Genomic DNA, 14,905 nt, shown 5'->3' with positions numbered 1-14,905 from the left:
TATTACTCTAAATGGGAGTGAGGGAAGAATGCAGGATAGTGCCCCACGAACCTACAATCAAAAGCCCTCCTGCCCCAGCTCCCACTGCCCTCCTGGCTACTTGCCCATCACAGACGTCTCAGGCTGTAGCAGGCTCTCTGCCTCTCCCACAGCCCCTAAAGGATCACTCCTCCCGCAAAACAATCCCATTGCCCTCAGCAACACCCACCTTCCCCAGCGTCTCCTGTCTCCCCTTAATACCGTTTCCTATGGGCACCCCCAAAGTCTCCAGTTTCTGAGACACGCAGGAAATAGGCTCCTGCTTCCCCCACTCCTGCTATTCAGCAGGACCAAAGGGAGCAACCACTGACTGTCACGGGAAAGAAATGTCATGATGCCCACTTCTCCCATGAGCACCTTCCTGCTTTCTCTCTGACACGTGGGAAGAGACCCTAGTCAAAATCCACGACTTTACTCTCCTTCATGTGCCTCCTTAAAATTCACCTGTACCATGGTATATACCGGGAACTGCTGTCTAATGATGGCAACATAGGTGGCAAACTGTGATCATTGTTCCTGGCTAGCTGAAAATTGTGCACACCCTAAAACCATTTTCCCAGTTTCATCCAACCAACGTGTTTTTCTTATCCTCCTGTCACATCTTTGTCTTTTAGACTGTAAGCTGTTTGGAGTAGGGAATAATGTCATTCGCTACACGTTTGTAGTGCAATATAAATGTTAATAAAATAAATATCAAATAAATAATAAAAGGAGCAGTTGATGAGGGCAGACAATTTGCCTCTATAAAACCTGTGACTACAAAAAAGTTATAACATTCATTCACAGGTTTCCAGGTCTAGACATGCCTATTTTATGTCATTTATTAACATTCTCAACATCTACTCCATTTAGCTGTATACAGGACAAACAAACCATGACGAAAGCGTGTAATCACAATAAATACACATTTTCTCTTCTGAATACTTACATTGGAGTTGGCGAAAATTGAATTAGAATTGGCTGCAGAGTACCCTGCATTAGTCAAGTCTTCATTGCTCTGTTAAGGCACAAATGTAGTAAAGTAACGTTAAACTAATAGTAAAGCAGTCACTAAAGTCCGTGTAATTTTAGAATAGTATAGTAGAATACTACTTACAGATTTACTACTAGGTCCATGTAGAAAATAATTCAGTGCCTGTGGATCTCTTTTTAAAAAGAAACAAAAGAAGTTATCACTTTTAAGTACTTACATTTGTTAAAAAAGCATAATTAAGACAAAAAATAATAAAAACCTTGAGCCAGGTGCTCCATTCATGTAAATCAGTGTAGCTCCACTGACTTCAACAGAGCTATACCAACTTACATTAGCCGAGGATCTCTTTTTTGTTTTCAGCTAACCATGTTAATATGTAAATTTATATTTTTCGCCTTTTTTTTTACATTACTACAAAAAAAATCTAAATATCATTTTACATGTTTACTTCCATTCTATAGGCCACTACTGATTACACCATCTGTTAAAATAAATACCCAATAATCTACAACACAAAAGAGTTTGCATTAAATGGACAAACAATGATATTAGATCAAGAAATGTAAGCACTAAAATAGGAATAATCTCCTCTAATCAGCTCTATTGCCTGCAAATTGGTTAGTGTCCTGATAAAGAGCTACCATATTTAATAAATAAATAAAAACTAAACATTTAAGATGTTTTCTTGCCAATCTATTAATAAAAAAGAAAATTTTCTCAAGAACAACATCATTATCTTCTCTGGGGGAAAAGCTATATCTTTTCCAAATCAACTGTGTAACTGACTAAATGCATTTTTCCTTTGATAACTTGATAAGAAAGGCCATACTGGGTCAGATCAAAGGTCCATCTAGCCCAGCATCCTGTCTTCCAACAGTGGCAAATGCCAGGTCTTCCAGAAGGAATTAATAGAACAGGTAATCATCAAGTGATCCATTCCGTCTCCCATTCTCAGCTTCTGGCAAACAGAAACAAGGGACACCATCCCTGACCATTTTGGCTAATAGCCATTGATAGACTTATCCTCCATGAATTTATCTAGTTCTTTTTTTTAACTAGTTATAATCTTGTCCTTCACAACATCCTCTGGCAAGGAGTTCCACAAGTTGACTGCGCATTGTGTGAAAAAATACTTCCTTGTGTTTGTTTTAAACCTGCTGCCTATTAATTTCATTTGGTGACCCCTATTTCATGTTTTATGAGGAGTAAATAACACTTCCTTATTTACTTTCTCCACACCAGTCACGATTTTATAGACCTCTATCATATCCCCCCATTAGTCGTCTCTTTTCCAAGCTAAAAACTTCCTGTCTTATTAAACTCTCCTTATACGGCAGCCGCTCCATACCCCTAATCATTTTTGTTGCCCTTTTCTGAACCTTTTCCAGATCCAATATATCTTTTTTGAGATGGGGTGATCACATCTGCACACAGTATTCAAGATGTGGGCGTATCATGAATTTATATAGAGGCAATATGATATTTTCTGTCTTATTATCTATCCCTTCCTTAATGATTCCCAACATTGTTTTCGCTTTTTTGACTGCCGCTGCACATTGAGTGGATGTTTTCAGACAATTATCCACAATTACTCCAAGATCTCTTTCTTGAATGGTAACAGCTAATTTAGACCCCATCATTTTATGTATCGGTGGTTCTCAAACTTTTGTACTGGGGACCCCTTTCATATAGCAAGCCTCTGAGTGCAACCCTCCTTATAAATTAAAAACACTTTTTTATATATTTAACACCATTATAAATGCTGGATGCAAAGCCAGGTTTGGGGTGGAGGCTGACAGCTCACGACCCCCCCAAGTAATAACCTCATGACCCCCTGAGGGGTCCCAACCCCCAGTTTGAGAACCCCTGTTATATATATAGTTGAAATTATGTTTTCTAATGTGCATTACTTTGCATTTGTCAACATTGAATTCCATCTGCCATTTTGTTGCCCAGTCACCTAGTTATGCGAGATCATTTTGTAGCTCTTCGCAGTCTGCTTGGGACTTAACTATCTCAAGTAATTTTGTATCATCTGCAAATTTTGCCACCTCACTTGTTTACCCCTTTTTCCAGATCATTTATGAATATGTAGAATAGGACTGGTCCCAGTACAGACCCCTGGGGGACACCACTATTTACCCCTCTCCATTCTGAAAACTGACCATTTATTCCTACCCTTTGTTTCCTATCTTTTAACCAGTTACCCTCCCATGACAGCTTATTTTGCTTAAGAGCCTTCAAGATAATAGTTTGTTAAATGAAAGGGTGATACACGATTAAAAAAAGTGCAGCTAGATTAACTAAGTATTTGGAGTTCAAGTGTATTTAAAAAATACACATTCATGCAATGCAAATCTGGTGGTAAAAATTCTCACTGTATGCAAACAAATATGTGACTAAGTTACGGGGATTACTTTGTAGTTATTGCTAAATATAGCAATTATTTTCTTCACACACCCATTAATGTACACATTCAATTCAAAAAGTTACATGAACTCTTTGATTTAAAAGAAATAATCTTTATTTGTAAATAGTACTAATAAAACATTGTTATGGATCTCCCCAATAAACACCAAGGTCAATCTGAAACTTTCCCTCTTCTTTCTTGATCATCCTAAAAGAAAAATAGAAAACAAAATAAAGACACCTCAAGTTTCCACCTAGCATAAGCTCACAAACACCAAGAAAGTCATGCTGCTACTATACGCATGCCCTGAACCCTTCTGGTTCAGCCAGTTGTACTCTGTGCCTCTAGAATACGGCTTTAGTTTAGTATGCAAACATTTTCATGGAATTGGGTATCTGATTCATTCCAACTCACCTAATTGTCATATCTATTTAAATCAAGCCTAATTAGCCACAATAAATAATCACAGTTGGCTTTTAATTAAACTAGATTGAAAATAGGGGGAAAAACCTGAATCGTTTTCAAAATCTTCATAAAGTACATTCCAGTTCAAACTCCATTGCGATAATAAGACAAATAGTGATTTTTAAATGTAAACTACAGAACTAATCTTAGAATGGACCTATATTTGTTTCCTGCCACTTGTTCTGCTAATAAGATTGTAAGCTTTTGCTTATTAGTTAGTTCCACTAATTAAAGAAATGACTTTTATACTTATTTTAATTTAAATGGGAATTTTTTTTTAAAAGGAGAGAGCTGAAACCTAATACCTGTATAAAATTAATATTAATGCATATAGTAGAGCAGAGGGCTCTGTAATCTAGCTGAAAAAGGTGTATAGTGAGTTCAAATGATTGGAAGTGGAAAATGGGCGAATTCAGGCGAGAAATAAGGTGTAAATTTTTAACAGTGAGGGTAATTAATTATTGGAACAACACTGCTAGGGACTTGGTAGATTTTCCATCACTTGAAATCTTTAAATTAAGACTAGATATATTTCTAAAAGCTATGCTGTAGCTCAAACAGAAGTTATACTATATACATTTTAAACATATTGCATGATATACATGACACTCAGTTAACATCTAGGCATTTAAGATCAGATTCTACTCACACATACTACAACCTTCACACACTATATTTTTAAAAGAAATCTTATTTTCAGTACAGATTACAGAACATTAAAAGGACAAAGGGGAAAGGCTTCACTGTCTCATTCATATATGAACACGTTGGGTTTATGAGGTTTTGCTGATGCTTACCAGCTTTAATGATCATGACAAATTTAAATGTTGATGTTTCATCATCACCCAGCTAACCATCCTTTCTTATAACTTTTATTATTTCTAAAAATAAATCCATAAAGATAAGAAGACACTTACCAAACTGAAAGATTTAATGGAGACAAACTTCAGTTTTTCTGTCCTGCCATATGCTCTGAATGATAGCTGATACAAGCAGTAAAAAAGGACACTACAACAAATAATGCATTACACCCCAACACCCTCCTATTTGTAGGACCTCATCTTCTGAGCATTCTGTGGACTTGGACTGGAATTCTTGTAACTTGGCTTATTATTGAGCTGTTCCACTTTTGCTTCCATTTGGACAATTCTTAAGATGATGTTCCAAGCAGGATGTAAATATGTTCCCTTTGGTGGCTGAAGTCAGCAGTCTCATATTATAATACTGTACATGACTATTGTTAGGCAACACTACCAACAATTTGTTATTTTGGTAGCCTATTCACATACTAGTCTAATCTAATTATAGTGATTATTGGGCCTGATACTTCCTTCATTCCTTTTGCATTCAAGGCTCTCACTAGTTTCAGTGGAAGTTTTGGGTGCATAAACAATGCAAGATAAAGCTCACTATTCTCTATACTTGACATATGTGGGTAGATTTGTCTTCTTGACTTCATCTATACCTAGAACCATGCAGGAAAACTTTCCTATTGCAGTGACTGGCATAACATTTGGAAAAAAATTCAGAGTCTGAAAAAAGTACTAGATATTGGATATTCAATATATTCTACACATTTTGGACATATTACGATAAATGTCTGCTCTTAAAGAACTATACTGATATTTTTGCCAGCCAAGGGAAAAGGACTTCACCATGCCTACAGTGAATATACCTCAATTCCACAAAGCTTTTCTTGGTGGCAACTGTACCTAAATATTGATTTTTGAATCCCATATGGAATACACATCAATTCGCATGTAAGAGTGGTATAGAATGGAATAGAAATAATTCAAAGTAGGAAGACTGTGGTTTTGGTTGGCTGGTTGGGGGGGGGTTGGTTTGGTTGGTTGGTTTTTTTACACAACTAGGGATTTAAAATAAAAATGCCTTTGAAAAGACAAAAGTTGATAACCTTTAAAATTCCTGATTGTTTGTAATTCTTTATAATACTGGATAACAATTCAACTCTTATTAAACTGGTACACAAATGCATTTTATCTTCTGTAAAAATAATTTTGGCGGCTTGTATTTTGAAACAGTCTATATATTTTAACTATATTTTCATTTAGAAGGTAATGTTTGTGAAGGTGCTATACTTACAGCCCTGAAGGCTAAAGTCCTTTATCTAGCCAAAAAAAGAGAGATTTTTTTTGCATCAATAGTGTAGGATAAGTTTCCCTGTTTCCTAATGTGACTCAGCACTGACCTGACAGAATCATCATTGGGCAAGAGGGGAAGTCAGTGTCATGCCAAATACCAGTGGACTACCAATTAGCATAAACTTTGATTGTGACTATCTGTTCATTTCACTTACAGGCCTCCAAACTATCACATGACACCAACTTTCAGAGACTTCTGGAAATTAATCATCTTTTATATGGATTATTTTTGTACAATGATTTTTGCACAGATTCTTCTTTAAGAATTTCTTAAGGAGAACTTACCCAATAAGATCAAGGAGACAGGACTCATCGTCGTCATCATCCATGACAACTAAAGGAAAAAAGGAAAGAACTGCTATTTCATCAAAATCAGAGAAAAGATCTTCTTCAACAATAAAACAAAATTTCAAAGCACATCCATTTTTTCAATAAACAATTTGTGGGAATTGTGTGATATTTACTCTGGGCCACATTCTTAGATGAACTTGAACAACAGCCACCAAAGTTAATACGAGTCCTGAAGCTAATGTGAGTCCTGCACTCTTATCTGAGTGCAGAATTTAGCCCTGTGTACCTATCTGTGTAAACACAATGCAGTATTTTAATCCTGTCATTCTGTGGCTATTTTAAAAAAGGAGGAAGACAACAGCCTGACCAAACTGACTAACTGAATCACTTCATAGATGGAAAAATGTTAATTATAGACTCATATTTCTCTCACAGTAAAATACTTTTCAGGAAATTTTTGTTTACAGTGACAGGTAACCCATCAGGGAACAAATAAGTGTTGCAAAAACTGGAACATTGGGGACTACGAAGCATGGTGTTTTGTTATTCACAAATAACAAAGCTGAGGGGAGTAGAAACCACAGCCCAGTGGGCTGGGAAGAACACTATTTGCCCAACCTAAGTGATAAGGCACTGAGCAGCTGGCTGAGAAGGATGCTGTTTTCTCAGAACCCTTTAACACACATTTGTGTCAGTGGCTGGCCCTGAAATTTATGCCCACTCTTAGTTTCTTCTAAGTGATACTCATAAGCATACTTGAGTGATCTCCTGGTAATAGAAGTAGTAACTGAAAATCCTAAAAAAATCTGCTACACGCATCACTTGCATTAACTGGATTGTATTTAATTACTTGTATATTAGTTCCACCCTATCTCTACTTCCAAACCATCATGGCCACCTTCTCCCCTACTCACTGCTTGTTCAGTTTGGTACAGATGTTCTTCTGCATTTATAAAGTTGATCACTTTCTCCTCTCTTTGCTCTGCTCTTTAGGCTTCTGAGATTGTAGGATTCTGGTTCTCCTACCACAATAACCATTATCATCTCATTTCACTGCTCTATCTCCTTTGCCCTTTTCCACTCTGTTGACACCCCGTAAGGTTCTATCCAGAGTGGATAAAAATCAACAATTTTTTTTAAATAAATTTTTTTTAATTTAAATCGGATTTTTTTGATAAAATGCTTTTTGAGGAAAAAACCTATGTAAAGATACAGTATAGCTCAAAGATATCTCATCATGGAAAAGGGATTATAAATTATAATTCTATAGTATGAGACAATATATTCATGTAATGTTTAGGAAAAGTTTTGTAAATGAGTTCCAATAGTTCATGGATTAGGGACCCAATCTTATGGGGTTCCAGGGACTTCTGTATAGATTATTTAGGTTAATCTTTCTATCTATCCAATGGGACTCAATGCGCAGCCCAGAAGATACCGTCAGAGATGCTTAATTTTGCAGTTCTCAAACTGTGGATTTGTGTCTCCAGAGATAACATGCTTGTTAACAGCAAAAATATTTTTAAATTAATAATAAAGAGGTGAGAAATAACAGACCTCAACGCTATTGTCCCTCTGCAAATTTGTGTACACAGAGTCAATCCCTTACCTCTCTCTAAAAGTGCAAAGTTTCAAAAAGTTCAGTGAATAAGAAGATTGTTGGGGGCAGAATATATCTGGACAAGCAGAAGAAGTCTGGAGATAAATGTGTGAAGGGAGGGACAGGCAGCAGAAACAAAAGTGAAACTGTCTGAGCAGCATATTCCAGAAGTCTTGAGGTCTTTCTGAGTGTAGCCTTCATTGATTTGAGATCTATCATAGCATTCACTCACTGGAAGGGAAAACCTATAATGGCAGCAGGCTGTAAAAGAGACCCAGTTTGGGAATATTTTAATGAAGATCCTCTACCTGTGGGTAAGAAGGCATGCGTACAAAATGCAAACAGCGCAACAATGAAATGCAAGGCCTGGTTGCCCAAATGAAACAACATCATGAGAAGTTATCCTTCTCAGGAGGAAGCTGCATTGAAGATGATGAAAAGAACATGTTTGAACATGCAGGATCTTCAGGTTGGTAAACGTTTTTATTTCATACTTCTTTCTTAAAGGCTGCCTGTCTTCCTTCTGGACTATTTTTGAATTCTCATGTTTGAGCAAAAAATATAGTTGTTACTCTATGGTACTATTATTTTAGATGCAGTTGTGATAAAAAAAATAAATAGCGGAAATAGGCAGATCTTCCTTTTACAATTTCACCTTTAAAGTAGTACTGAGTGTCAGTGAATGCAATGAGTAATACTAAATGAGCAGTGTGATAATAATAATTAAATAACTGCATTGACTTATTTTGTTTAGGAGAATCCATCCTCAACATACAGGATTCTGAAGACTATCCACAGTCAAGATCACCATCATTTTCAATAGTTTCAGAGTTATCTACCAATGATAGTGTTTCAGTCACATCATGTATGTCACATAGCCACAGTATATCACCTGTAGCAAAAAGAAAAAAAAATCTCCATCATTCAGAAACAACCATAGTTAAGTTTGTGATAAGAACCAGAAGATTACAAAAACAGGTAACTGATGAAAAAATTGCTCAGTTTGTTTATGCAACACACCCTCCTTTCTGAATGATGGAGAACCCACACTTCATTAACATGGTTCAGTCATTAAGACCAGGATACAGTCCACCCAACAGAGCAGATGTTGCAGGCAAATTGCTGGATAAAGTGTATGAAAGAGAAATTGAGCAGTGTGCAAAAGGTCTAAAGGGGGAAATTGTTAACCTGAGTCTTGATGTGTGGAGCAATGTCCACAATGATCCTGTTGTATGTGCTTGTGTGACAACAGAAGAAGGGAATGTCTTCTTTACAGAAACATTAGACAATAAGGAAATGCACACACAGCAGAATACTTACAAAAAGCTGTAACAAACTGTGAAAAAAAATTCAAATGTCTAGTATGCAGCCTGGTCACCGATAATGCTGCAAATGTATCCAACATGAGAAGAAATTTAGAAGACAGTCCCAAGTTAATAACATACGGTTGCAGTGCTCATTTGATGCACCTCCTAGCCAAAGACTTCAGTGTTACAGAAATAAAGGCTAATGTTGAAATTGCAAAATACTTCCGTAACAACCACTTTGCAGCAGCTGCTCTGAAAAAAGTGGGAGGAACCAAGCTAACTCTCCCACAAGACGTGTGATGGAACTCAGTAGTGTACATAAGAACGGCTATACTGGGTCAGACCAAAGGTCCATCCAGCCCAGTATCTTGTCTACCGACAGTGGCCAATGACAGGTGCCCCTGAGGGAGTGAACCTAACAGGTAATGATCTACTGAGCTCTCTCCTGCCATCCATCTCCACCCTCTGAAAAACTGTTTTGAGCACTATATCAAGAACCGGCCTAATCTGATGACAGTTTGTGAACAAAATCGTGAACAAACAGATGGCACTGTCACAACCAAAGTTCTCAACCTGGGCTTAAGAGAAATGCTGAACACATGCTGAGTACCCTGAAGCCTATTTCTGTAGCCTTGAAAAAAATGCAGGGAAATAGCTGTTTTCTTGCTGACGCTGTTGACATTTGGAAGGAACTGAGTGAGATCTTAAAAAGAGAAATATGCAATGACAGAGTTAAATTACAAGCCTTAAAAAAATGAATGGGACAAACACTATCGCCAGCTCATTTTCTTGCAAATATTCTCAATACTTGGTACCAGGGTCAAACCTTAACTGCTGAAGAAGAGGAGTTGGCTATGACATGGACATCCAGCAATCATCCCTCCATAATGCCAACTATAATAAACTTTTTTCAGAGTAACAGCCGTGTTAGTCTGTATTCGCAAAAAGAAAAGGAGTACTTGTGGCACCTTAGAGACTAACCAATTTATTTGAGCATAAGCTTTCGTGAGCTACAGCTCACTTCATCGGATGCATACTGTGGAAACTGCAGAAGACATCATATACACAGAGACCATGAAACAATACCTCCTCCCACCCCACTCTCCTGCTGGTAATAGCTTATCTAAAGTGATCACTCAATAAATAATAAACTTCAGAGCTAAAGGTGAACCATCAAATTGATTTAAATCAATTCCACCCTGGTTCTACCCTTACACTGCCTCTCTTGCCCTCCTTTACTCGCTCTTCAGGTGACCTCATCTGCTCTCACTATCTAAGATACAAACTCTATGATGGCATTTTCCAAATCTATCTCCATAACCCTGACCTCCCATCCAACTATCCAGACTCACGTCTCCAAATGCCTTTATATCATCTCCTCAGGAGTGTCCTGCAACTACCTCAAATTTAACATGTCCAAAATGAAATTTCTTAGTAATCTCTCTCAATTTCCTCTGTTTTTTACCTTGCTGACAACTACACTATCTCCCCTATCACCTGGACTCGCAAACAAGGTGTTATCCAAAATGGGTCTGGGGTGGGATAAGCAGGATGCATGCAGCCCTTCTACAGTGCAGAGGCCCACTCAGTAAGGATTCCCTCTGCATTAGTTTGCAGAAGCAGGTGACAGAGGGTCCACCACTGTGTGGATCCTCCAGTGCTCACTCCTGTTGGGTGCAGGAGGGGAGGGGGACAAGTTGAGCCTACCGATGGTTATTTCAACTACTGGACTAAAGTAGCATCCATGGAGTGACTCTGCACACTACGAAAGAGAATTCTTTCCCCTATGGACTAGCCAATCTACTCAATGCCAAATCCAGGTATTCAGTATGGGTGCTGGGCTGAGGATTTAAACCACAATGACTTACAACATAAACACTATTTTATTATGTCACTACACTCTGTAAATATGTACTATTAAGAATAAATGTTTAGCCTAGCCCTTTCTTTAACTGTATTCCTAGTGGTGTTTATAGCATGTTGTTCTTTCTATTGTTCTAACAGCAGAATTGTGAGTCCACACATGGAGTATTGCTTTAGTAGTGGGATTTTCTAAGGGCTTGTCTATACATACCCTATTACAGTGGCACAGCTTTAGGCCACTATAACACTTCACTGTAGACACTCACTGCACTAACAGGAGGGGTTCCCCCATCACTGTAGTTAATCCATCTGCCCTAGAGGCAGTAACTAGATTGACAGACGAATTCTTCCATCAACCTAGCCCTGTCTATACCAGGGTTTAGTTTCGCATAGTTTCGCACTCTTGAGACACGTCACCATGCTGATATAAGTTTTCGGTAGACCAGCCCTCACATGCACAAGTCTCACTGAAAATCAATAAAATTTGTGCTGCATTACATAGGTGCTTTTGAAAACCCCACCCCACCCCAGCTCAGCTTCAGTATTTACATGTGTATCAAACCAATAAAAACAAATAACTTGAATTTGACAATAAAAGCTCAATCACTTGTCAAAATCTGCAAATTATAATTAAAAAAAGAAAAGGTAGGACTGAATGAAAATGCATTATAAATAAAAATTTCAGTGGTAATTCATATTCTTCTTTACAATCTTTACACTTTATGAAGTCTTGACACTAAAGACTTTTTTGACTAATTCAAAATGAAAAATATCTACCAATATGTTTTTCTTCAGTCTGCAAGTCTCAAGTTCTATTAAAATCTACCCAACATACTGTTAACAATACAAACGCTCCCCGACTTACGCAATCGTTCCATTCCGGAAAGCCTTGCATAACTCGAATTTTGCGTAAGTCGGAAACGTTTACCCGACCATTACGCGCAAAAAAAAAAAAAAACCCTACCCCTCCTATTTCCAGCTTACGGAACTAGATACATACACTTTACATTTTAGCAAGCAACAAAGATCAAGGGCAGCCATGATAAGCAAGGTCCCAAACAAAAGCACACTTACAACATGCCAGAATAATGAATTGTGCTGTGAGCTACAGTCTCACATTGCCAGTGGACTAGACTTTTAAGAGCCCAAGTACAGAGTTCTTCACCTAGAAGGGAACTGAGCCACCCAGGGATTTGTCTATGTGAAACCTACCCCTTAAAACAGTGGTTCTCAAACTTTTGTACTGGTGATCCCTTTCACATAGCAAGCCTCTGAGTGCGACCCCCCTTATAAATTAAAAACACTTTTAAATATATTTAATACCATTATAAATGCTGGAGACAAAGCGGGGTTTGGGGTGAAGGCTGACAGCTTGTGACCCCCCATGTAATAACCTCACGACACCCTGAGGGGTCCCGACCCCCAGTTTGAGAAACCCTGCCTTAAAACATAGGATCCTAAGCATGTACCCTGTAAAAGGACTAAAACTTTTTTTTAAATGAAAAAACTCAACCACACTTAAAATGGCTCAGAAATATGAGCACAGACATTACCCCTCAGGCTAGTCCAGATATGAGTAGCAGAGGCATATTACGTGGCATACTACAATATTTATGTTCATACACTTCCTAACTGTGAAATGGCTTTTGTGCAGAAACAGCCATAAGTCTTCAGTAAGTTACCTCTTCTGTTAGTAGAAGGCACAGATTGTTTGAATATAGGCTTTGATAAGAAGGAGGATAGTTGTAAACATTGCCTCTGCAGTGTATCTGCATGCTCATTCAGGGGTCTGTTACACCAATTTCTAGGTTTCAGACAGAATTAGGCCCATAATCTCTAAACATCACATAAACAGAAAAAAAAGCATCACAAAATACAAATAACCTGGACGACAATCCACACATAACAGGTCTTTACAGATTAAATGTGTCAGTGCAAGATACCTGATTTAGGACCAACCTTATTCTTTTTTCTATACGTCTAATGAAATTCCCATTAATGCCATCAGAAATTCTGTGCATGTATGGAAAGGAGAATAGATTCCATGGTTTCCTTCTAACCTATCAGTGATTTGGTTCAATAGACATATGCAAAAAATCACTATCAGTAGTCTTTACACAATCAATGCAACAGTACTTCACACTAGCCAAAAATACACAGATCATATTGCTGGACATCTCATATCCAAAAATGGCTATCATCTACTGAGGGCATCATCCATATATATTAGAAGGGCCATATGCTCTCGGGACTTGATACAGTTCAAATAATAGAAACTGTAGCAACTTCCTACTATTATAGCCTCAAGTGACTGCCACAACTTCCTACTTAATATGATGCCATACTGAACTGCAAGAGAAAAAATGATACTGCACATAGTCTGCAAAAGATCTGCAAATAGCATATAGAGGATGTGGTCTGTGGAAAAGTGGTTCAAGTTCAGAACTAAGTATGAAACTTAGAGGCTAATTAGATATTTAGATTTCAGAGTAGCAGCCGTGTTAGTCTGTACTCGCAAAAAGGAGTACTTTTTCATGAAAGCTTATGGTCAAATAAATTTGTTAGTCTCTAAGGTGCCACAAGTACTCCTTTTCTTTTTAGATATTTAGGCTAAATTCTGCTCGGTTCACTGGTGTAAAGCTGAAGTAATTCTCTTTACCTCAATTAAATTATTCCAGATGTACATCAGTGTAACTGATAGCAGAATTTTATTCATAGATACCTAGATACTATTGTGATTGATGCTCTATAAATACCATAGGGGAACTAAATTAAAGATACTGAGCCAAATTCAATGTGATGCAAGCAAGTGTAAGTCCTTAAGCTTACCTGTTTAGAAAAAGGAGTAAATTCAAGAGGTAGGGTGGCCAGGTGTCCGATTTTCGACCGGAACGCCTGGTCGAAAAGGGATCCTGGTGGCTCAGGTCAGCACCACTGACAGGGACATTAAAAGTCCAGTCGGCAACATAGCGGGGCTAGCTGCAGCTCCCGGAAGCAGTGGCATGTCCCTTCTCCAGCTCCTACCTGTAGGAGCATCAAGGGGGCTCTGCACACTGCCCCTACCCCAAGCCCCAGCTCTGCAGCTCCTATTGGTCGGGAACCGCAGCCAATGGGAGCTGTGGCGATGTCACCCGTGGACGTGCCAGCACACAGACCTGCTTGGCCGGGCCTCTGTCTAGGAGATGGAGGGGGGACATGCTGCTGCTTCAGGAGCTGCTTGAGGTAAGCGCCGCCTGAAGCCTGCAACCCTGGTCCCCTCCTGCACCCCAATCCCCTGTCCCAGCCCTGTTCCCCCTCCCCACTCTGAACCCTTCAATCCCAGGAACACCCTCCTGCACCCCAAACCTCTCATTCCCAGCCCTACAACAGAGCCCTCACCCCCCCTCCCACACTTCAAACCCCTGCCCCAGCCTGGAGCCCCCTCCTACACCCTGAACCCCTCATTTCTGGCCCCACCCCAGAACCCACACCCCCAGTCTGGAGCCCCCTCCCATACTCCAAACCCCTCAGCTCCACCCCCCAAGCCCGGAACCCCCTTCTGCAGACCAAACTCTTCATCCCTGGCCCCACCCCACAGCCCACACCCCCAGCTGGAATCCTCACCCCCTCCTGCACCCCAACCCCCTGAGCCAGCCTGGTGAAAATGAGCAAGAGAGGGTGGGGAGAGCGAGTGACAGAGGAAGGGGAGGATGAGGTGAGCACGGGGTGGGGCCTCAGAGAAGAAGCAGGGCAAGGGTGTTCGGTTTTGTGCAAGTAGAAAGTTGGCAACCCTAACAGGTGATGTGTAATATGTAA

General features: G+C 39.1%; 1 protein-coding gene and 1 long non-coding RNA gene across 5 annotated transcripts in view; both read right to left on the bottom strand.

Moving 5' to 3' along the window:
- BICRAL (BICRA like chromatin remodeling complex associated protein) overlaps window positions 1–14,905 on the bottom strand; it is a 78,739-nt gene that overhangs the window by 29,407 nt on the left and 34,427 nt on the right. For 3 of the 4 annotated variants that reach the window (XM_077813836.1, XM_077813835.1, XM_077813838.1), the window contains exons 2-4: window positions 6,335–6,383; window positions 1,136–1,184; window positions 968–1,036 (exon numbers count right to left, since the gene is read on the bottom strand). In XM_077813836.1, coding sequence (XP_077669962.1) covers window positions 968–1,036; window positions 1,136–1,184; window positions 6,335–6,378 — 162 coding nt within the window. In that variant the 5' untranslated portion in view covers window positions 6,379–6,383. Of the gene's footprint in view, window positions 1–967; window positions 1,037–1,135; window positions 1,185–6,334; window positions 6,384–7,254; window positions 7,283–14,905 lie in introns of those variants that run through there. The other variant, XM_077813837.1, reaches the window with a different exon arrangement.
- Window positions 3,514–6,324, bottom strand: LOC144263135 (uncharacterized). Its single transcript, XR_013345734.1, has 2 exons — window positions 4,805–6,324; window positions 3,514–3,629 (listed from the first exon to the last, which is right to left on the bottom strand). It is a non-coding gene; the product is annotated as an uncharacterized LOC144263135 (long non-coding RNA).

Source organism: Eretmochelys imbricata, chromosome 3 (genome assembly GCF_965152235.1).
Source record: "Eretmochelys imbricata isolate rEreImb1 chromosome 3, rEreImb1.hap1, whole genome shotgun sequence".
NCBI classification, from domain to species: Eukaryota; Metazoa; Chordata; order Testudines; family Cheloniidae; genus Eretmochelys; species Eretmochelys imbricata.
The sequence above is the reverse complement of the archived record's forward strand: the minus strand, read 5'-3'. Positions and strand labels throughout refer to the sequence as shown.